The sequence below is a fragment of the Monodon monoceros genome, unplaced genomic scaffold (genome assembly GCF_005190385.1).
Source record: "Monodon monoceros isolate NGI ecotype Baffin Bay Population unplaced genomic scaffold, NGI_Narwhal_1 Super_Scaffold_11, whole genome shotgun sequence".
Classification (NCBI taxonomy): Eukaryota; Metazoa; Chordata; class Mammalia; order Artiodactyla; family Monodontidae; genus Monodon; species Monodon monoceros.
Window position 1 is genome coordinate 8,177,261 of NW_021703767.1, and position 24,726 is coordinate 8,201,986.

The 24,726-nt window shown below is 38.5% G+C and overlaps 1 protein-coding gene across 8 annotated transcripts in view; it reads right to left on the reverse strand.

The window, feature by feature from the left end:
• The window catches only part of TTC3 (tetratricopeptide repeat domain 3), a 140,193-nt gene that overhangs the window by 25,954 nt on the left and 89,513 nt on the right, over positions 1 to 24,726 (reverse strand). For all 8 annotated transcript variants that reach the window (XR_003792285.1, XR_003792286.1, XM_029213875.1 and 5 more), the window contains 4 exons: positions 20,503 to 20,667; positions 14,260 to 15,307; positions 13,270 to 13,335; positions 8,143 to 8,292 (listed from right to left, as the gene is read on the reverse strand). Coding sequence is in view for 6 of the 8 variants with exons in the window: in XM_029213875.1 (XP_029069708.1) it covers positions 8,143 to 8,292; positions 13,270 to 13,335; positions 14,260 to 15,307; positions 20,503 to 20,667 (1,429 nt within the window). In the remaining 2 variants the exon portion in view is untranslated. The remainder of the gene's footprint in view (positions 1 to 8,142; positions 8,293 to 13,269; positions 13,336 to 14,259; positions 15,308 to 20,502; positions 20,668 to 24,726) is intronic.

The following is a 24,726-nucleotide window of genomic DNA, read 5'->3' on the forward strand; positions in this document are numbered from 1 at the left end:
ATAAAACTCTAGAATACAGGAGTAAATCTTGGTGCTTGGTGATCTTGGATTTGACAGTGGTTTCTCAGCTATGACATCAAAAGCATAAGCAACAAAAGAAAAAATAGAGAAAGCGGACTACACTGAAATTTAAAACTTGTGTGCTGCAAATGATACCATCAAGAAAGTGAAAAGACAACCCACGGAACAGGAGATAGAAGAAATAAAGTTGCAAATATGGAAGATGGGAGAAAATATTTCTAAATCATATATTTGATAAGCAACTTGTACCTAGAATACACATATATGAAAACTCTTAATTCAATAATTTAAAAACAAATAATGAAATTAATAAACGGGCAAAGGATTAAAACAGACATTTCTCCAAATTTTCCAAAGATATAAAAATGGACATTAAGCACATATAAGATGCTCAACATCATTAACCTTTTAGGGAAATGCAAATCAAAACCACACTGAGAAACCACTTTACACCCATCAGAACAGCTAAAATCAAGAAGACAGATGATAATAAGCATTAGTGAGACCATGGAGAGATTGGATCCCTCATACACTGCTGGTGGGAATGTAAGATGGTGCAGCTGTTTTGGAACAGTATGGAGCTTTCTCGAATTCTTAAATATAGAGTTAGCACACGACCCAGCAATTCCACTCCTAGGTATATACCCAAAAGAAATGAAAACATATGTCCACAGAAAAACTTGTACTCAGATGTTCACAGCAATATTATTCATAACAGCCAAAAACTGGAAAGAATCCAAATGTCCATCAACTGATGAATGGGTAGATAAAATGTGATACAGCACACAAAGGAATATTATTCAGCAGTAAAAAGGAATGAAGTGCTGATACACGTTACTCGGATGAATGTACATGGATGGACCCTGAAAACATTAAGCTAGGTGAAAGAAGGCACTCACAAAAGACCACATATAATATGACTCCATTTATATAAAATGCCCAGAACAGGCAAATCCAGAGAGTAAATTAGTGCTTGCCTACAGCTGGGGGAGGGAGGGAGGAGAACAGGGAGTGACTGGTAGTGGTTATGAGATTTCGTCTTGAGGCGATAAAAATGTTCTAAACTTAAGATTGTGGTGATGGCTACAACAGCGTGCATATAGTAAAAACACTGACTATATACTTTAAATGGGTGAACTTTATGGTATGTGAGTTCTATCTCAATAATGATATTAACAAAATAATTACTGTATAATATAGTGTGAGGCACTCATTATCACCACTGCATTAATAAGGGCGTTTAACCAAGCCTGAGCTGTCGTCAGTGACTGCTTCCTCAACAACATGATGCCCGAGTTGGACCCAAACAGTGAGGAGGAGTGAGCCAGGCTTGGGGAGGAAGAAGACCACTTGAAGCAGAAGGAACAGTGCTGGGAAAAGGTCCAGAAGTGAGCAAATCACATGACAAGCACTATCCATTACGTAAGGAAGAAGGCAGAAGATGGAGTTAGGTACCAATCACAGAAGGTCGGTCTCTTAAGCTCTTGGTAATTACTGAGCATTAGTGAATTACTGGTGCTAACCTACTGTGGCAGAGGGATGGCATTCACAGCCCCATCCTTCACCCCTCCCCATATCTACACCCTTTCTCATGGGATCTTGGCGTTCCCTTCACTAAAGAGGCAGTCTCTTCCCCACCCCTGGCATCTGGGCTGGCTATGTGACTTGCTTTGCCTGATGTGATATTAGCAGTGACTGTCCTCACTTGCCCTTGTACTTACTGGAAGATGAAAGACACATGGAGCAGATCTAGTTGCCCCTGTTGTCCCCGCTGAGGCCATTCTAGCACAGCCAAGAACAGCACAGCCCTAGCTGACCCAAAGGTGAAACAGTCTAGCCAAGCCCAATCGGGATCAGCTAACCCACAGACTCACACATTTAATATTCATTGTTATACATCACTGAGGTTTTTGTGGGTGGTTGTTACTCGGCATTATTATGGCGTCGATTAACTGACAGGCTGCTCATGAAATGCTGAGAAATGTTTTTCAACTGGTTGTGGAACTGACATTCTCTTAAGGGAGAACAAAAGCAAGGTATTTGGAGCCCGACACTCACCACCTGTTCTCCTGCTTAGTACTGGTGTGACTTGGAGCAAGATGCATTAGCAAGTCCGGCCCCCTTTTTCCTTATCAGTAAAATGGAGAGAATATTATATACTATACTGTAACACTAGTACACTAGGATTGTTTTGAGATTAAATAAAATAATACATGTAAAATATTTACAACTCAGTATGGCACATAACATGAGCTCCATAAATGTTAGATTAAAAAAAATGCTGGTGCAACTAAGGAGCCCGCCTGCCACAACTAAGACCCAGCACAACCAAATAAACAAATAACTAAATAAATAAATGATAAAAAAAAAAAAAAAAAAAGGCTGGGGCCCTCCCTGGCGGCCCAGTGGTTAAGACTTCACCTTCCAATGCAGGGGTTGCAGGTCTGATCCCTGGTTGGGGAGCTAAGATCCCACATGCCTCGTGGCCAAAAAACCCAAAAAAACATAAAACAGAAGCGATATTGTAACAAATTCAATAAAGACTTTAAAAATGGCCCACATAAAAAAAAATCTAAAAAAAAAATTTTAAAAGGCTGAACTTGGCAAGGGCAATAACTGAACAGGAGAACCCCACCTCTATGAGGACATGAGCTGAGGAAGTTCTGGCAGGCAGGGGCCCAAGATTCTGTTGAAACAGGACAAAGTTCCAAATTCTACTCCATAAATTATTCTGGGCCAAAATTATTTTGACTGTGTTTTAAGAGTCAATGTCAACTAAATCCCCATCTTAGCTATAAGCAAATCCCATTAAAGCACCTTAAGAACATATGACCTAGGAGAGATGGGGAGTGACTGCTCAATGGGTACAGGGCTTCTTTTTGGAGTGTTGAAAACGGTTCTGGATTGGATGGTGGTAATGACTATACAACATGATGAATATACTGAAAACCACTGAACTGTATACTTTATAGTGGTTAAAGGTGACTTTTACCTTAATAAAACAAGAAAGAACATATGCCCTTGAGCAATATGGCAACCGGTTATAACCTGCTGGTTGCAGGTGAGCCGTACATTAAAAACAATAGGAGACTCTGGCTTTAGAATTGCTATTTTCCTCTGGCAGGGAATAGAGAATAGGCCCATCCCTAGCTCATGATAATCAAACTCCATCAGCTATATGCAATAGCTGGCCCAGATTCTTACTGATGCTTTGTAAACGCTCAGCGCTTTTCAAGTACTTTGTAAATAAGTGATTTTTCTCAAAGAGGGCATGACAGCATTCTGGGTGGGACAATTCTTCCTCCTTCTATACTTATCTCTGGCCATTCCCCACCCCTTTCCAACCACCTCTGTGAGTCCTCACAAAACTATGAAGTAGAGATTACATTATTAATGAGGAAACTGAGGGTCGAAGAGATTGAGTAAATTATTTTAGGTCACAAAGCTATTAAGTGGTGGTGCTGGGGTCACTAGCCAGGCAGTCTGACTCTTATTGCCCAAGTTGTTTTTCGTTTTTTGTTTTTTGATTTTTGGCTGCGTTGGGTCTTCATTGGTGTGCATGGGCTTTCTCTAATTGCAGCGAGCAGGGGCTACTCTTAGCTGCCGTGTGCGGGCTTCTCATTGCGGGGCTTCTCTTGTTGCAGAGCACAGGCTCTAGGCACGCAGGCTTCAGTAGTTGTGGCACGTGGGCTCAGTAGCTGTGGCTCGTGGGCTCTAGTGGCCGCAACTAAACCTCATCTGCTCTTATGCAGACAACAACCTCAGGATCTCAGACAAGCAATTTATCCTGCTAGGAAACAGGTATACATTTTACATGGAAAGTCTAATAACCTAACTGGCCTGTAATTTGAGGGACTAAATAATGGCTCTTTTTTAAAAATGGACTGACTACTCTTAAGTACAACCACATGGAACCCGACCCAGAGCCTTAGCCAAGTTAAAAAGCAGGTCAGAAGCCCAAGCCTACCAGCCAAAGCTGCTGCTCTCACAGCCCTCCTCCCTGCGTGCTCATTTACTGTACATTTCTTGGTCAAGTGTACAAAGAAGCCTTGATGAGCTGCACAAATACAGGACCCAGTCAGACCAGCAGTTTATGAAGCTGGACAAGCCTCTGCCAGAAAGAAAGAAACCTCACTCACCAGATGCCCACCTAAAATTAAGTGGCTGAGTCTGCAAATCTGCCCTCAGCACTTAATCGGGTGAACACAGGCATTCCCGCACGGATTTATTAAAACTGAAAACTGAATTTTCCTGAGGCAACACAAAGTTTACAAAAATATTTTATTTTGTTAAGCCCCCCAAGCAGCTTATCCAAATTAGTGTTCTGTGAGCCACTGTGCAGGGCTTTACTTTTGCTCATTTTTCCCTCTTTGCAATCAAGAAGACTTCATTCATCTGGGCAACTGAGCAGAAAGGCTGCTTCCTTCCAATTCTTCTCATTCTTCAAATCTCCCCAGTCTCATCCCAAGTAAAAACATGTCCTAAGGAATGTTATAACAGTAACCTTTACATACCAACCCTTTTCTTCTGGGCATACTTAAATCTCGATAAATGAGTTTATTGATTAAGGTCCCACAGCTCATTTTCCTCTACTTAATATGTGACGTCAGCTATTGACTCAGACATCTGGAACAAATTCTTCCTTTCTTAAATGGACTAACAGCCCTTTGTTACCTCTGTACAAAAGACCTCAGTTTTTACAAGCTGATTATAAAATGGGCAGAAGACCTGAAAAGATATTTTTCCAAAGAAAACATTAAGATGGCCAAAAGGTACATGAAAAGATGCTCTAACATCACTCATCATGAGAGAAATACAAATCAAAACTACAATGAGATATCACCTCACACCTGTCAGAATGGCTGTCATCAAAAAGAACACAATAGGACTTCCCTGGTGGTACAGTGGTTAAGAATCCGCCTGCCAATTCAGGGGACACAGGTTTGATCCCTGGTCCGGGAAGATCTCACATGCCGTGGAGCAACTAAGCCTGTGCACCACAACTACTGAAGCCCGCGGATCCTAGAGCCTGTGCGCTGCCACTACTGAAGCCCGCACTCCCTAGGGCCTGCGTGCCACAACTACTGAAGCCCGCACGCCTAGAGCCTGTGCTCTGCAACAAGAGAAGCCACCTCAATGAGAAGCCCACGCACCGCAATGAAGAGTAGCCCCCGCTCGGCACAACTAGAGAAAGCCCACTTGCAGCCACCAAGACCCAATGCAGCCAAAAAAAAATTTAAAAAGAGCACAATAAATGCTGGCAAGGATGTGGAGAAAAGGGAACCCTTGTACACTGTTGGTGGGAATGTAAATTGGTGCAGCCACTATGGAAAACAGAATGGAGGTTCTTCAGAAAACTAAAAATAGAGCTACCACGTGATCCAGCAATTCCACTCCTGGGTATATATCCAAAGAACATAAAAACACTAATTCAAAAAGATATATGCACCCCAATATTCACAGCAGCACTATTTACAATAGCTAAGATATGGAAGCAACCTAAGTGTCCATCAACAGATGAATGGATAAAGAGATGTGGTATATATACACAATGGAATATTACTCAGCCATAAAAAGGAATGAAGTTCTGTCATTTGGAAGAACATGGATGGACCTAGAGGGTATTCTGCTAAGTGAAATAGGTCAGACAGAGAAAGACAAGTCTCTATTTTATTGCTTATTTGTAGAATATAAAGTATAAAACAAACGAATGAATATAACAAACCAGACACAGATAGAGAGAACAAATTAGTGGCTACCAGTGGGGAGAGGGAAGGGCGGAAGGGCATGATAGGGGTAGGGGGTTAAGAGACACAAACTACTATGTATAAAATAAATAAGCAGCAAGCATATATTGTACAGCACAGGGAAATATAGGCATTATTTTGTAATAACTTTAAATGGCGCATAATCTTATCAAGTCACCATGTTGTACACCTGAAACTAATATTGTAAATCAGCTATCAATTTTTTTAAAAAGACCTTAGTTTAAAAAACAAATGTACCATGATTTCCTCACATCTATAATTCCATTTTCCCACTAATTCAATTGGGCCTTGCCATGAATCAGTATTACTCCAAGAACCAGTCACATGTAACTGAAGGTCAATCTTAAGCTCAGTAGACTCAACCAAGATACTCTGGGTGACTTCACAGTTGTAGTATGCCAACGCTCCGTGTCTTATGTTTACATTTCCTGAGCAGTAAGATGAAGATGATGATGATAGTAGTAGTAACAGTAGTGGCAGGCAACACTTAGAGAGCTCTTACCACGCACCAGGCAACGTTAAGTACAGCTGGCCTTCTGTGTCCTCAGATGTGGAACTCTCGGATACAGAGGGCTCACCATATTGCAGCACTGTATACAAGGGACTTGAGAATCTGTGGAGTTGGGTATTTCTGAATGGGTCCTGGAACCAATCCCCTGCAGTACTGCGGGATAACTGTACTTTACAAGTATTAATCTAACCGGGCAAATGGGAGCTATTGTCACCCAAATTTCCCAGATAAGAAACTAAAGCACAGAGATGCTAAATAACTTGACCAAGATCAGAACTAGTATAGAGCTAAGCCTGGATCTGAATCCAGTCAGTCTGACTCCAAGCCTCACACTCTGAACCACTATTGCTACACAACTTCTCTCACTATAAAGAATTTAGGGACTTGCCTGGTGGCAATGGTTAAGAATCCGCCTCCCAATGCTGGGGGCGCAGGTTCGATCCCTGGTCTGGGAAGATCCCACATGCTGCAGAGCAACTAAGCCTGTACGCCACGACTACTGAGCCTGCGCTCTAGAGACTGCGAGCCACAGCTACTGAAGCCTGCACACCTAGAGCCCATTCTCCGCTGCAAGAGAAGCCACCACAATGAGAAGCCTGCGCGCCCCAACGAAGAGTAGCCTCCACTCGCCGCAACTAGAGAAAGCCCAAGTGCAGCAACGAAGACGCAACACAGCCAAAAAAAAAAAAAATGCCATGAATTCAGAACACAATGATAAAAATATTTAAACAATAATAATAATAATAATTTAACTTGGAGCTTAGTCTCCAGAAAATACTTTTGGGGTTTTTTTGGTATTTATTTATTTATTTTAACATCTTTATTGGAGTATAATTGCTTTACAATGGTATGTTAGTTTCTGCTTTATAACAAAGTGAATCAGCTATACATATATATACCCATACCTCCTCCCTCTTGAGTCTCCATCCCATCCTCATCTCACCCCTCTAGGTGGCCACAAAGCACCGAGCTGATCTCCCTGCGCTATGCGGCTGCTTCCCACTAGCTATCTATTTTACATTTGGTAGTGTATACATAAGTCCATGCCACGCTCTTACTTCATCCCAGCTTACCCTTCCCCCTCCCCATGTCCTCAAGTCCATTCTCTATGTCTGTGTCTTTATTCCTGTCCTGCCCCTACGTTCTTCAGAACCATTTTTTTTTATTCCATATATATGTGTTAGCATATGGTATTTGTTTTTCTCTTTCTGACTTACTTCACTCTGTATGACAGACTGTCCATCCACCTCACTACAAATAACTCAATTTCATTTCTTTTTATGGCTGAGTAATATTCCATTGTATATATGTGACACATCTTCTTTGTCCATTCATCTGTCGATGGACACTTAGGTTGCTTCCATGTCCTGCCTATTGTAAATAGAGCTGCAATGAACATTGTGGTACATGATTCTTTTTGAATTATGGTTTTCTCAGGGTATATGCCCAATATGGGATTGCTGGGTCATATGGCAGTTCTATTTTTAGTTTTTTAAGGCACCTCCATACTGTTCTCCATAGTGGCTGTATCAATTTACATTCCCACCGGCAGGACAAGAGTTCCCTCAGAAAATAGTTTTATTTAAGCAAACAAACTGAATTATCATATATGAAAATTCAGATTCACAGCCCTTTTCTTCGACTGCAACTTGTAGAGCTTCTAAAACACTGCAAAAAAAAATACTGTTACTTTAATATGTCACAAAGAAATCTGAAATAGGCAACGAGAAAGATTCCTTTTGTTTAGCCAACAATGCAGTAGCTCAGCTAACTGAGGCTACACGAGCACAATTCTCCTAATGATACCGCATGCTTATTAAAGAGGGTTTCAGATAGGATTACCTTGTTTTCTTCTAGGTGCCTTTTCAACTTTTCTTCCAAATCCTTGGTTTCTTCTGACCCCTTGATATTTCTCTGCTCATAATTTTCACATGCTTCCTTAAGCTGCTCTTGTAAAACTTGGTACTCCTTTTCAATCTGTGAAATACTCCCCTAAAAGTATAATACAAAATTATCTATTAAAAGTAGTTTTAAAAGCCTATTTCTGATCTTGTTCTGAACTGTCTCTTAAAATAAACAACGGAGAATATATGGCAGATGAAAATTTACAAGGGAAATGTCACAATAATTCAAGAATTAAAAACCCATTACACTGTTTATCAAAGCCAGCTCTTTATTTATTTGGCTACATTGGGTCTTGGTTGTGACATGTGGGATCTTTGTTGTGGCATGTGGTATCTTTTTTTGTTGCAGCGCACGGGCTCAGTAGTTGCAGTGTGTAGGCCTAGCTGCCCCGTGGCATGTGGGACCCCAGTTCCCCAACCAGGGATCAAACCTGTGTCCCCCACAATGGAAGACAGACTCCCAACCACTGGACCATCAGAGAAGTGCCAAGCCAGCTCTTTTTTTAAAAAAAAAATTATTCATATTACTGGAACTCATAAGGAAACTTCTCAATATGTACCATAATTAGCTCTGAATATTTGTTTTAGAAGAGTCCAAAAATTAACAGTTTGATGTGAATGTCATCCTCCACAATTAACATCAAGAACTACTTACCAGCTTTAAAAACTGCAAATTTATGCATATTTTAGATATGAACAAGACATATTAATTTTGGCCCTACTTTTATAGTGTTTCAAATGGATAGTTGCTGATATTTTTAAAAGACGAGTTAAAATAGTATCAATAAATTATTTACAGTTATGTAACTGTCTCCCAGACAGCTTAAAAAAAAAGCAAACAGGGCTTCCCTGGTGGCGCAGTGGTTGAGAGTCCACCTGCCGATGCAGGGGACACGGGTTCGTGCCCCAGTCCGGGAAGATCCCACATGCCGCGGAGCGGCTGGGCCCGTGAGCCATGGCCGCTGAGCCTGTGCATCCGGAGCCTGTGCTCCGCAACGGGAGAGGCCACACAGTGAGAGGCCCGCGTACCGCAAAAACAAAACAAAACAAAAACAAAAACAAAAAAAAGCAAACAGAAGTCATACTGCAATGTGAAATGCTGGCAAACAATGAGTAGCACGTATGTATTTTTTTAAAGCCTTTCATACTGCTATGACTGGCAGCAATCACACATTTGTGTCTGAAAGAAGCACCTGTTTGATGCTGGCAACTCCTCCCAGCTGCAGGTAACTGCTCTACCAAGATACGAGGGGCCTTGGCAGCCAGGCTTTGGAAATCTAACCCAGTGGCACAAACTTGGTCCATCTTCCCCATCTCCTGCACCTCTCCCAGCATCTTAGCATCTTCCAAGTGTAAAAAGGCACGGAATCAAGGTTTTGAAATTCTGTAAATTATCAGAGAACCGTGCACTGTGGCCAAGGTGACCATACGTGCCAATTTGCTGTGAAGAGTCGCAGTTTTTGTCATCCAGACTGAAAGTTCAGCTCTACGAATACAGCCCATATTTAAATAATCAACTAAATGGTGAACCTTACTATGACCCACAAGCAAGGCTTTACAGTTTTAGATCTTAGTTATTTCTGTTTTCAGTCTCAATTCAGCAAAAAGGATCACAATGCAACTCAGTATTATGAATTAATTCATATGCCCCAAATTGCTAACAGAGACAGGCAGCAAGTTATATGCCATCTCTATGTTATTATACTTAAATTTCACCACAACTGTGTAAGAGGTATGTTATTTTCAGTTTTTAAAGATCAGGAAACCAAGGTTTAGAGAAGACAGGCAACTTCTCAAAGTCCCAGAAGAAAGCAGCCGTGCTGGGGATAATTTTAAGTCTCACTGGTTGAGAAACCAGCAATCAACTATGCTAATGTCAAGGTCTTGAAACTAAGAGCTAATTTAAGAAAGCATTCGTGAATTATCCCAACACTGATGAGAATATTTATATGAGGGTAAAAACATTGGCTCAAACAACACAGCGTACCTGGTTAAAGCTAAGTAGTATAAGAACTCAATACCACTCATTCTACTTGGTATACACTCATTCAGATAACAATGTTCACCACAGCACCGTAAGCATGAAAAGCTAACATAATCTAAATGTTCGACAAAAGAATCTAGTCAAATAAACTATGAATTCATATAATGGAATACCAAGCATGCATTAAAAATGTTGGTGAAAAATTGGTATTTACTGACATGGAAAAAAGTCCACAATATATTAAGACTGAAAATTTCAAATGTAACATATATGGTATGATACCATCTTTTAAAAAGCATTGCTAAAATAAATAAATAAATAAAATAAAATAAAAAGCGTTGCTAACTTAAATGCCAATGTTAAAATAAAACCTGGAAGGCTGCACATCAAATTCTAACATGGGTGATGGGAATGTAGATAATTTTCAATTTCTCTTTCATAATTTTCAGTATTGTTCATTAAAAAATTTAAGGGCTCTATATTATACTTTATAATTGGCTAAAACTGTAAAGCTATTTGTAAAAATAGTAGCAGGCAACACGAAGTTCTAACCTTACTTATTCCTAATTAATTACACACCTGATATTATAAATCACTCCTAATCAGTGATCATAGAATTGCTTCATTTTTAAATGACAGAGTAATATTCATTATATGGATGTACCATAATTCACTGAACTAGTGAATATCGATGGATATTCACGCTGTATTCCATTTTTTGTTGACATAAATACAGATAAAACAAATATACAAATATCCTGTTCACTGGTCTCCGTACACATATATGAACGCAGATAAATTCCAAATTGCCTTCCCCCAAAATTAACACTTTTATATTCTTTCAATAACGTATAAATGATTGTTTTTCTTACTTCCATTGGGGTTGGGCACCATTTTATATGTTTAAAAATTATCCTTATTTCTTTTATTGCAGATTGTCTATTCCCATCCATTCCCATTTTTGTGTCAGATTATTAATTTTTTCCTTATTGATTTACAGCAACTTCATATGCTAAGCAAGGAAATTAGTTCTCTGTCCTATGCTGCAAATAATTTTCCTAGTTGGTCATGTGTGTTTTGATGCTGTATATATTTGTTCATACATATATATGTTATGTGCATGTATAGACACATTACATATGTGTGTGTAAACACATATACACAAATACTTTTCTGTCCTGCTGTTCATTAATCTTATTTTTAAAATTTTCCTTTGCTTCTAGGTACTCTTCTAGGTCCAGTTTTTAATATTTAAATATTTTACCTGCCTGGAATTTATTCTGGTATATGGAATGAGGTAGGGATCCAAGTCAATTTTTTCTAGATGGCAACGCACTTCTCCTAACACCACGTATTTAATAATCTACTTTTTGCTCACCAACAGCTAGCATTTTTATTAGACCTTAAATTTCTATATTTTGTTCTATTGGATTCTTAGTCTAATGGTCTATTTATGTGCTAATATAGATTTATATTATGTTTTGATACCTACTGCACAACTCCCCTTCCTATAGTTTCTTTTCCATGGGCATTCTTAATGTTTGTTTTTCCATATGAAGTTTAGAATGAATTTGTCCAGTTTCAAATAAATTCTATGCAGTAGCCAGCCACCAAGGTGGCCCCCCAAGATCCTTGCCTTTTGGTATGCATGCCATTGTATAATCCTCGCCTACAATGTATCAGGGTTGGTGGGTTGGTCTATGTGACCAAGACAAATACAGGAGAAGTGATACACTGTGACTTCCTAAAGTAGGTCATGAAAGCCATTGTTACTTCTGCCTTGGATCACCCACTCTGGGGAAAGCCAGGCCTCAGGAGGACACTCAAGCAGCCCTAGGTGGAGGTCCACAGGCAAGGAACTCATGCCTCCTGCTAACAGCCAGCACCAACTTGCTAGGCATGTGAATGAGCCATCCTGGAGGTAGCACCTCCAGTCCCAGTTACTCCTGCAGATGCTTGAGCCAAGGTCAACACCTTGACTGCGACTCGTAAGAAATATCTGGAATGACCCAGCTAAACTGCTCCTCCATTCCTGACTCACAGAAATGGTGAGGTAGCTTGTTATGCAGCAATAGATAACTAATACACTCTGTTCATGTTTGTTTTGAGACTGTGTTAAATTAAAATCTTTAGAGAGAACCAATCTCTTTAATAATAGGTCATCCTATTCAAGTACACTGAACATTTTCTCATTAAGTCTTCTGTGTGTCTCAGTAGCATTTTAAAGTCTTCTTTCACAGGTTTACATATTTTATCTTTTTGATGCTATTGAAAATGTAATCTTTTCTTTTAATATAATTTGCAATGGGTTGCTTATATATGGAAAGGAATTTTATCCAATCAACCTTCTGAATTATCTTACATTTTGGTATTGGGTTTTCGGTTGATCACTTTGGATGTTCCAGGGACACAGTCTTAGCCTCTGTAAATAATGATACTTATACCTCCACCTTTAAAATCTTATTTTTTTCTCTTATCTGATTTTTTCAGCTAATATCTCCAGGATAATAATAAATATTAATGATGATATATAACCTTTAAGCAAGGTGACGCATTTGGCTTAAGAAAGATACAAGCATGTTGAAAAGTATTCATCTATTCCCATTTGATTATGAGTTTTAGTCAAGAAAAAAACTTGAATTTTTTCCAATACCCTATCAGCAACTATGGAGTTGATCAAATGACTTTTCTCTTAAGATATATTAACACAGTAATTACATTAATAGATTTTTTAATTGAATCATTCTTAAAGCGGTGAATGTTTTTATAATAATTTCTGTATTATTCATGTGAATAAGCTTTTATTTATAAATTAATAAGGCTCATTATACCAGTTAAAACAATAAAGCCATTATACTTCACAATCAGTAAGCTAGGAAAAACTTACCTTTTCCTCTGCCTCCCCTTCCCACATTCGAACAATAAAGACAAAACAATAATTTTTTATTATGTTCTAAAGCTTATTCTATAATGTTTTGTATGGAATAACTGGCTTCAAAATAGTTCTAAGTTCGTCATTCCCATCTAGTTAAAAGTAAAGAAAATTAAACCTTTAAACAGTTTCATATGATTTTGACTCACCTGTTGTGCCTCAAAAGGATCATACGGCTCAGTATTGACTTCCTGATGCATTATATTCCGAGACACCTTTGGGGCAAAACAAATACATTCAGTCTATCTCAATTGCTCTAGTAAAATAAATCCATCATGTAATAACATTTTGAAACATGCCCATAACTTTTTCAAGGCTTTTTCTGGCCAGTTTAGATAATGTTCTATGCTTTCTACAAATATTTGTAACAGGAAAAAGTGATCATTTATAATTAGTAAAAGTGAAAATGATTTTGGTTCATTACTGTTAACATAATTCTTCAAAGTTTTCTAGAAAGCAAAAAACTTAATGAGTAGGAGGATAACCAATAAGGATTTAATGAATTCATGCCTGATGAAGTTAACTATAGAGAAACCTTAGCTTATTCTCGTGCTTGTCAGGAAGGAACTATTATTCACATCTCTCTTGTCTCTCTCCATCTGGTTGTGTCTTTTAACTCCCTCACTCCTCCCCTGGTTTGGTAAGAGAATTGGGCATGTGCAGCCCAGACTCTTCCTTTTTTCTTTTTCTTGGGAGCTGCCCATGCAGAAAGCACGTTTTCCCCTTCCTTCTCCATGCACTATGTCTTAGGGGCAGGCACCCAAGTTAGGAGGCCTTCTAGTCCAGCACCGCTGTAACTAGGTGGGGAAGCTGGTATGTCATGGGCTTCACTCTTAGGACATAAACTCTCTACAGAAACAGCCACATCTTCCTGCCATACTTTTATTAATTATCAAGGTGATGTTTTGGCTCCATCTGCTGGTTCCACTATCTTATTTCTCAACTGGTGCAAAACTTGGATAGGAAGAAGGATGTTATTTACTAAACCCAAAAATTCCTTCTGGCATTACCTGTCACGCCCTACAAAAGGGTTCATAAAGTCCATCATTTTAAAGAATTTTAGTAAATATAATGGCAATGAAAAATGAAGAGGAAAATTTAACTTTAGTATTAAGAAGACTTTCTATTTTCAGTCTTACCTGTACAGCAACCATTTGTGTATGTGGAATATCTGTTACTTTATCAGTGTTTGCTGGATTTACTTCCTGCTTGGCAGAATTTCCACAGTGGTCATCATTTCTGTTAGACTCACTTTGGGCTGTATCAGCACCATCCGTGATGCACTGTGACTTTACTGATATTTCCAAAGATTCCTGAAGGATTTGTGTTTCAGAGGCAATCTGGTTACCAGGGGCATTCTCAGCACTGAAATGATGGCCCTCAAAACGCACTTCTGTTATGTCACTGGCTACAAAAGACGGCACCACTGGTATTGATCTTTGCAGCTGATATTCAGAAGAAACTCTGGCCAGAGGTGCATAAATGCTATACTGGGGCAAAGTCGGTAACACATTTATAAACGCTGGTGGTGTCTGGGTAATGTCAAATCCCCGAAAGGGAAGATACGTACAGTATCCTGTGACCAACTGGGGTTGAGTCCAATAGGTTGGTTTCACATCCTCTGTAACTGGTTTGGGAGAATTAGAGGAGACGTGTTTGTGACTGGTCTCCTCGGAGACTGGTTTGGGAGAATCAGAAGACACCCCTTTGGGCTTCTCATCCTCAGAAACTGATTTGGAAGAATTATCGGAAATTAGTTTCGGCTTCACAGCTTCACAAGGTGACTGGGGAGAATTAGCAGATGTAAGGTGGGGCTTCACATCCTCAGAAGCTGGTGCTGAAGATAAGTCAGACACTGGTTTGGATTTCACATCTGGTTTAAATTCCCTAGCAGTTGGATTCAGCGGTAGTTTAACTCGTAAATACTCTCCTGTTTTCGAAATTTCTTCTACTTTTGTCTTAATGTTTTTCTTCTTTCTCTTTTTCTTAAGCCGTAACGCAACTTTCTTCAATGCAATACAGTTGTCAATCACAACAAAACGAGGACATCCCAGGAGAAAAGATTTCAAACCACCTGCTTTTTCTAGTATCTGTCGAGTTTCTTCTGGGAAAAACTCATATTCTTCAGAAAACATCTTGTTACTCATGTCCAAGGGACCATGTTCCTCTAACAACTGAGAGAAATAACTTGGAAAAAATTTACATAAGTTATTATAAGGAAGTACTTGTACATGTTTATCTGAAAAAAATATTTCCCAAAATTTCTCCCAAAGCAAAATACTACTTCATTTCTAACTGATCTTGACACCTCCCCAACAAATATGTTATACTCATATTAAATCTGAGAAAGGCTAACTGTAATCAATGATACTATAAATAAAATTTTTACCCCTCAGAAAATAATCCTTTAAAAAATTTTGGGGAAAAAAACTAAAGGAGATTAAAAAGTTAGTTTTGTAAGTTTCAGTTAAATAATTATTCACTATATTTTAAAAAACAATGAAAATCAAAGAAACTTATTCAAGAAAAACAACAAGGCTATCAATAACAAGAACATCAAATGAAAAAAGGAAATCAAATTTCAAAAAAATCCTACTGGAATTTACATATAGTAAATCTATTAACATTTCTCTGTTTAGGAACATACAATGATTCAGAATTATTGAAATCAATCAGGTCTGATCAATAAACCACCACACTGCAGGATCAGATCCACAGTAATGGGGCCAATCCCTTAACCTGCCTCCATCTGTGGACTGGGTTTGTTCACTCCAGTTCTGGGGCCATGTTCTTTTGCCATTCTTGTGCCAGGCTCAAAGAGGCTTCCTCTCCCATTTGAATTTGGTATTCAGTCTGTAACAGTGGCACAACTAGCAAGAAAGACACATACCAAGGACACTAAGAAGGCTTTTTCAAGGGCAAAAACCTCCAAAGGAACATTCTTAGTAAATTAAAGCTAACCAGGAAGATAACTTACTCAGGAGGAAGGTAAAAACAATACTTCTTTGAAGCAAAAGAAAACCACGTTATGTGCAGATGCTGCTGCACATAAATGCACAGGACAATTACAAGTGATTAACCCCTGTTCAAAGCAACTGCCACACTGAAACCTAAAGACCAAAAGCCACTTCTCTTTGTCTGCACTGCTGACCTAAATACTTAAAAGCCGTCAGTCTCTTTTAAAGTGTTTTTTGATAAACATTTTCCCCTTAGAATAAGCTCTGCAATAGAAACTCCCCTACATACATGTTGTTTTGCAAGGTAACAGGTTAAATATGCGTTTGCCTTAAGATTCTAATCAAACTTCATTTTCAATGAGAAATCTCTAAAAGCAGAAACTGTTGAGGGAGGGCAATAAGGTAAAAAGAAGCAAATCACTGTAGCCTCAGGAACAATAACCCTTGCTGAGGGTTCTGGCCAATTGGTATAAATAACACTGACCCCACAATCTGTCCCAAGAGAGACCTTTCCAGTTGGTGTTTAGCTGCCACAAGCAACAGCAGATAATTCATCAGTGGTGTTATGTGTATTTACTTTTTGCTCTCCGTGATGAATACTAAAGAGAATCATTAAAAAATAAAGCTTTTCTACCTGCATTAAAATACTTAAATCCAAAATGGGATCACTAAAGAACAGAGACCACAGGAAAGAAAACCATTACCAGTAATTTAGCAGAGAGCTTTTCGAGAGTTCACAACATGAATGATGATATAGATATGGTGATGATTACTGAGTAACTAATAAAAGTCAGATTCCTGAAGAATACTTAAGGATACAAAAAAATGCTCACCATGCATTTTTAGGTGAAAAGGGCAAATGACAAAGCTGAGTGTATAGTTAAATAACAGCTTATAAAGTCCAAAACACATATTTCATACATATAAACATTTTAAAAGTCTGGGGACTTCCCTGGTCCAGTGGTTGAGACTCCACACTTCTACTGCAAGGGGCATGGGTTTGAGCCCTGGTCGGGGAACTAAGATCCTGTATGCCGCACGGTGCGGCCAAAAAAATAAAATAAAAAGTCTGAAAGGATACCCATCTTTTTTTTTGAAGAAATAGAGCCTCCATGTTTTTCCACTGGCTAAATAGCAATGAATTTTTCATACATTCAAACAGAACAAAATTTAATTCAACAAGGGTCCCTAGCCCAAAGAAAAACAGCATTATAACCACATTGTGAATAAAATTTTTATAGTGATTGTTATTTGAAATGCAACACAAAATGAACTTTAACTCTATTTATATGCTTTTCTAGCCTTGAAAAATAGTCTCTGTAGATAAGCATGGGGCCCAAGATAGCACAAATATGATTTCTTCATAATCCAGGCTCTAATAGGGATAGTGTTCTTGCACTTCAGAACCTGAGGCAGACTGGCCATGCTGTGCTTGACGGAAGTGATAAAAATAATAATAAAGTTAATTTTACCACAGATAACAATAGTTGCTATATTACATACATGTACATGTTTTCATTTTTTAAGGAACCTCCATACTTTTTTCCATAGTGACTATACCAATTTACCTTCCCACCAACAGTGAACAAGGGTTCCCTTTTCTCCACATCCTTGCCAACACTTATTTCTAGTCTTTTTTATAAAAGCTATTCTAACAGGTATGAGATGGAGATGATAGCTTATTGTGTGTTTATTTTTAAACTGAAGTACAGTTGACTTAAAATATTGTGTTAGTTTCAGGTTTTACAGCAAAGTGGTTCAGTTATATATATATATTTTTTTTCAGGTTACTTTCCATTGTAGGTTATTACCTTATTGTGTTTTTGATTTGCATTTCCCTAATGGTTAATGATGCAGAACATCTTTTCATGTACCTGTTGGCCATCTGTATGTCTTCTTTGGGAAAATGGCTATTCAGGTCTTCTGCCCATTTTTTAATTGGACTGTTTGGGTTTTTTGCTATCGAGTTGTATCAGTATTTCATACATTTTGGATATTAGCCCCTTATCAAATATATGATTTTCAAATTATTTTCCCATTTGCAAATATGTGTATGTATATTTTCATAATTCAGTGATGATCATTAGTGTCTTAAATGGTCCTTAATGGACTGCCACGTGCTAGTGCATGTCACTGTCAGAACAGGGGCAAGGGATAGGAATGGGAAAAATATTTCCAAAAGCATTCCCATCCTACTATTCTGGTTGTGCCCCTTTGAAAAATCACTGTTTTCTACATGCTCATGATTCCTTTTTTTTTTTTTTTAAAGAAATAGATTAAAAGATGAGGTCCCAGTTCCCTCTTTCTTGGAAGAGAGCATGACAAGTAAGCAAGAACCACATTTTCTTTTTGGTAGGCAAAGACTGATAGGGAGAAAAAACCCGATTCTTATTGCACAAAGTCATTTTTATTTGCAATACACTGTGATTCAACCAATGATCAATTTTGCGCTCCTGCTACTTGTAAGCTGCATGATAGAACTACATTTTCTACTTTTTCTGAAATCTTCCCCAGTGCTTAACCTTAAGTGGTTAATAAATCTTGACTAATTAACACTACTAAAGAGGTGTTAGGAAAAACTGAATGCAGAATGCCACCTACTGAAATTTATTATGCTTCAACTATGTGTATCATAAAATGTTAGAATAAGGTGGAGGTCACTGAAAAAAAAATCAGTCCAACCCCCTACTTTAAACTGAAATACTTACATCAAGAAAAAGTTAACAGCAGTTATCATAGTATTCTTGACTTCTTGTCTAATATGTTTCTACTCTACACTCTTTTCATATACAATAATTTTATTTTTCTTTCTCTTACCCATTGGCCACTAAAAAAATCATTCTTAAGCCAATCATTACATGTTTTCTTTTGAAAATTCAAGGAAAGAATTATGTTTTGAGGTATGACTTCCTGTAACTTCTTGACTTTCTCCTATTATAAGATATAAATTCTATCTCAAAATACACAAACAAATCAGCCTATTGGTTTCTCATAAAGTTATTAAATTTCTTCCCACTTACAGTGGTAATAAATTCTTTAAGAAGCAAGCTCCTGAAAACTACAGTTTAGCTTCAGTTTTGGATGCTTGAAGCAAAGTCCAGCATGTTTTAAGAAGTACTGGTATAGTTTTATAGCTGATTCCAGGTTGTCATCCAGTTCTCTGAGAGTATGATTTGCTCAGCACTTCAACTCTGAAGAAAAACTACGAAAAGGGATCCAAGAGGATATAACAAGACTGAATAGGAACAATGCAACTGAGAAAAATAGAAGTAACAATAACCAAATTATAGATGAGTGATGGGTTTTCCAGGAGTTCATTTTTTTAAATTAATTTTTATTGGAGTATAGTTGCTTTACAATGTTGTGTTAGTTTCTACTGTACAACAAAGTGAATCAGCTATATGTATACATATATCCCCTCTTTTCTGAGACAGGAGTCTGCTTTCAAATTAATTTTCTGTTGCAGATCTTTGCCCCTCAACTTCTTTTCCTAAGGAAGGCATCATGCACAACTTATTAATGCCAAGCTAAAAAAAAAAAAAAAAAAAAAAAAGGCAAACGTTTCCTAGATTTTTCTGAACTCTTTACTCCACTACTGTATCCACCCCACAAAGACTTGACTTTAGTGTTAATTTCTCTTTTCTTTTTTTTTGGCCATGTCATGTGGCATACAGGATCTTAGTTCCCTGACCAGGGATTGAACCCGTGCCCCTGCAGTAGAAGTGCTGAATCATGGACCGCCAGGGAAGTCCCCTAGTGTTAATTTCACATTCATATTTTCAATCCAAAAGTAATTGAGCCCAAAGTTTCTTTAAAGGAAAAGTCTGTTTCTCTTTACTTAGATAAATGTCTGTAAGTCAAGTTTTCAATTCAATAAAGAGATACAGGGCTCTATATGTGTTCTATACCATCACAGCTGGACAACTATCTCAGCAGAAGTAATAACCAGATCCTGGTATCCCTTCCCCATTAAAGGGCAGTACTTCACCAAGCTACATTAATTGTCACTGGACTTAGGAGATGCCAAACAACTGCATCATCAACATAAGGACAATGAGATCAAATAATTATACTATTCCTTGTCAAATGTATACACTTTAGAATTCATGATAAAAGATTATGGCTGGAAACTGTTTATCATTCCTATCAGGACATACCAGGACAGTTTTGGAAATAGACAGAATCTACATTAGCAGCTCAAACTGACAAAACTAATAATCATTAGGATTCTAAATGTAATAGTTAAAAATCTTCAATTAACTTTGTTTAATACATGACAAAAGCCATAAAAACACTTTTCTTCCCCAGAGTTTGTGAGCCAATCAGTGATTCCTTTAATAAACATAAAGGGACACAAAGTAAACAACTTAAGATCTTTAACTGGCAGCCTCAGTATAATAGTTGTAGGAATGTTAAACTACTTACTCATATAGAGTTGAACATTTTTGTTTTGGGTTAATGTCCCACAGCTTCTTATTACGGACAACATATTCATTACTGTGCTGTTCATACAGAGCTTCAAATTCTTCTACATCGTGACGAAGATGGTCAGGCACTACAAATGGGCCTGCAGAATTTGAATTGCGTTTGCTGATTTAAAAAAAAAAACAACACAATTTTGTGAGTAATTAACTTTCAGGTGGCCCAGAGTAACATTTAAATTGAAATAAAGATAGCAACATATTACTCAACTTCAGGATGCAAAAAAACACTACCAGAGAATTTAATGCAGAACAATTACCTTTCCACAATTACAGTCAAGAGATACCTGACTACTGAGTAACGTACGAGATACGTGACTACTGAATAAGGTACAAGATACCTGACTACTAGGTAAGGTACAAGATACCTAAGTACTTTTAATTACTTACTCTTGCTACCAAGAGGAAATTTTTTTTAAATTCTGGTTTTAAAAAAAATCAATGTTGCACTAATTGTAACCTGTTAAAGAGAAAAATGACAGAGTTTATTATAACTGCTATCAATTTAAGTTAAGGTGAGATTGAGACTGGTAAAAGGTACTTAAATAAAAAGATTTTTAAAAAAAACAGTATAAGATTCTAACACTCTAAAAAGATATCATAAGACTGCTGATTTACATTCTGGCTCTGCTATGTACGAGCTTTGTGTCCTTGGACACTCAACTGCACCGTGCCTGAGCTTCCTTACCTGTAAACTGAATATAATACTACTACGTATCTCCTAGAAAAAAGAGTGGATTAAATGGGTTATACATAAAAAGCTCTTAAAATAGTGCCTGGTACATAAGTGCTATCAAAATACAGGCTACTGTTATTTTAACTTAAAACAATCCCTCCATTCAAAGAATCCATGGAAATGTACAAAGCCAACCGTTATTACAACTCATTTAAGAAACGTGGGGGGGCTTCCCTGGTGGCGCAGTGGTAGAGAGTCCGCCTGCCAATGCAGGGGACACGGGTTCGTGCCCCGGTTCGGGAAGATCCTGCATTCTGCGGAGCGGCTGGGGCCCGTAAGCCATGGCCGCCGAGCCTGTGCGTCCGGAGCCTGTGCTCCGCAACGAGAGAGGCCACAACAATGAGAGGCCCGCATACCGCAAAAAGAAAAAAAAAAAACAAAACAGAAACGTGGGGGAAGAGAGAGATCGGTTCAAGATGGCGGAGTAGAGGAACGTGCTCTCACTCCCTCTTGCAAGAGCACCAGAATCACAACTAACTGCTGAACAATCATCGAGAGTAAGACACTGGAACTCACCAAAAAAGGTACCCCACATCCAAAGACAAAGGGGAAGCCACAAGGAGACAGCAGGAGGGGCGCAATCACAATATAATCAAATCCCATAACTGCTGGGTGGGTGACTCACAAACTGGAGAACACTTATACCACAGAAGTCCACCCACTGGAGTGAAGGTTCTGAGCCCCACGTCAGGCTTCCCATCCTGGGGGTCTGGCAACTGGAGGAGGAATTCCTAGAGAAACAGACTTTGAGGCTGGCAGGATTTGATTATAGGACTTTGACAGGACTCGGGGAAACACAAACTCCACTCTTGGAGGGCACACACAAAGTACTGTGCGCATCGGGACCCAGGGGAAGGAGCAGTGACCCCATAGGAGACTGAACCAGACCTACCTGCTGGTGTTGGAGGGTCTCCTGCAGAGGCGGGGGGTGGCTGTGGCTCACCGTGGGGACAAGGACACTGGCAGCAGAAGTTCTGGGAAGTACTCCTTGGTGTGAGCCCTCCCAGAGTCTGTCATTAGCCCCACCAAAGAGCCCGGGTAGGCTCCAGTGTTGCGTCGCCTCAGGCCAAAAAACCAACAGGAAGGGAAGCCAGCTCCACCCATCACCAGACAGGCAGATTAAAGTTTTGCCGAGCTCTGCCCACCAGAGCAACACCCGGCTCTACCCATCACCAGTCCCTCCCATCAGGAAGCTAGCACAAGCCTCTTAGATAGCCTCATCCACCAGAGGGCAGACAGCAGAAGCAAGAACTACAACCCTGCAGCCTGTGGAACAAAAAACCACATTCACAGAAAGATAGACAAGATGAAAAGGCAGAGGGCTATGTGCCAGATGAAGGAACAAGATAAAACCCCAGAAAACAGCTAAATGAATTGGAGACAGGCAACCTTCCAGAAAAAGAATTCAGAATAATGACAGTGAAGATGATCCACGACCTCAGAAAAAGAATGGAGGCAAAGATGGAGAAGATGCAAGAAATGTTTAACAAAGACCTAGAAGAATTAAAGAACAAACACCTAGAGGAATTAAAGGACAAACAAACAGAGATGAACAATACAATAACTGAAATGAAAAATACACTAGAAGGAATCAACAGCGGAATAACTGCGGCAGAACAATGGATAAGTGACCTGGAAGACAGAATGGTGGAATTAACTGCCACGGAACAGAATAAAGAAAAAAGAATGAAAAGAAATGAAGACAGCTTAAGAGACCTCTGGGACAGCATTAAATGCAACAGTATTCACATTATAGGGATCCCAGAAGGAGAAGAGAGAGAGAAAGCACCTGAGGAAATATTTGAAGAGATTACAGTTGAAAACATCCCTAACATGGGAAAGGAAATAGCCACCCAAGTCCAGGAAGCACAGAGAGTCCCAGGCAGGATAAACCCAAGAAGAAACACGCCAAGACACAGTAATCAAACTGGCAAAAATTAAAGACAAAGAAAAATTCTTGAGAGCACCAAGGGAAAAACGACAAATAACATACAAGGGAACTCCCAATAAGGTTAACAGCTGATTTCTCAGCAAAAACTCTACAAGCCAGAAGGAAGTGGCATGATATATTTAAAATGATGAAAGGGAAGAACCTACAACCAAGATTATTCTACCCAGCAAGGATTCCATTCAGATTCCATGGAGAAATCAAAAGCTTTACAGACAAGCAAAATCTAAGAGAATCCACCAAACCAGCTCTACAACAAATGCTAAAGGAACTTCTCTAAGTGGGAAACACAAGAGAAGAAAAGGACCTACAAAAACAAACCCAAAACAATTAAGAAAATGGTAATAGGAACATACATATCGAGAATTACCTTAAATGTAAATGGATTAAATGCTCCAACCAAAAGACACAGGCTTGCTGAATGGATACAAAAACAAGACCCATCTATATGCTGTCTACAAGAGACCCACTTCAGATCTAGGGACACATACAGACTGAAAGTGGGGATGGAAAAAGATATTCCATGCAAATGGAAATCAAAAGAAAGCTGCAGTAGCAATACTCATGTCAGATTAAATAGACTTTAAAATAAAGAATGTTACAAGAGACAAGGAAGGACACTACATAATGATCAAGGGATCAATCCAAGAAGAAGATATAACAATTATAAATATATACGCACCCAACATAGGAGCACCTCAATACATGAGGCAACTGCTAACAACTATAAAAGAGGAAATCGACAGTAACACAATAATAGTGGGGGATTTAACACCTCACTTACACCAATGGATAGATCATCCAAACAGAAAATTACTAAGGAAACACAAGCTTTAAATGACACAGTAGACCAGATAGATTTAATTGATAATTGATATTTATAGGACATTTCATCCAAAAACAGATTACACTTTCTTCTCAAGTGCACACGGAACATTCTCCAGGATAGAACACATCTTGGGTCACAAATCAAGCCTCAGTAAATTTAAGAAAACTGAAATCATATCAAGCATCTTTTCTGACCACAATGCTATGAGATTAGAAATCAATTACAGGGAAAAAAATGTAAAAAACACAAACACATGGAGGCTAAACAATATGTTAATAAGTAACCAAGAGATCACTGGAGAAATGAAAGAGGAAATCAGAAAATAACTAGAGACAAATGACAACGAAAACACGATGATCCAAAACCAATGGGATGCAGCAAAAGCAGTTCTAAGAGGGAAGTCTACAGCAACACAATCCTAACTCAAGAAACAACAAATATCTCAAACAATCTAACCTTACACCTAAAAGAACTAGAGAAAGAAGAACAAACAAAACCCAAAGTTAGTAGAAGGAAAGAAATCATAAAGATCAGAGCAGGAATAAATGAAATAGAAATAAAGAAAACAATAGCAATGATCAATAAAACTAAAAGCTGGTCCCTTGAGAAGATAAACAAAATTGATAAACCATTAGCCAGACTCATCAAGAAAAAG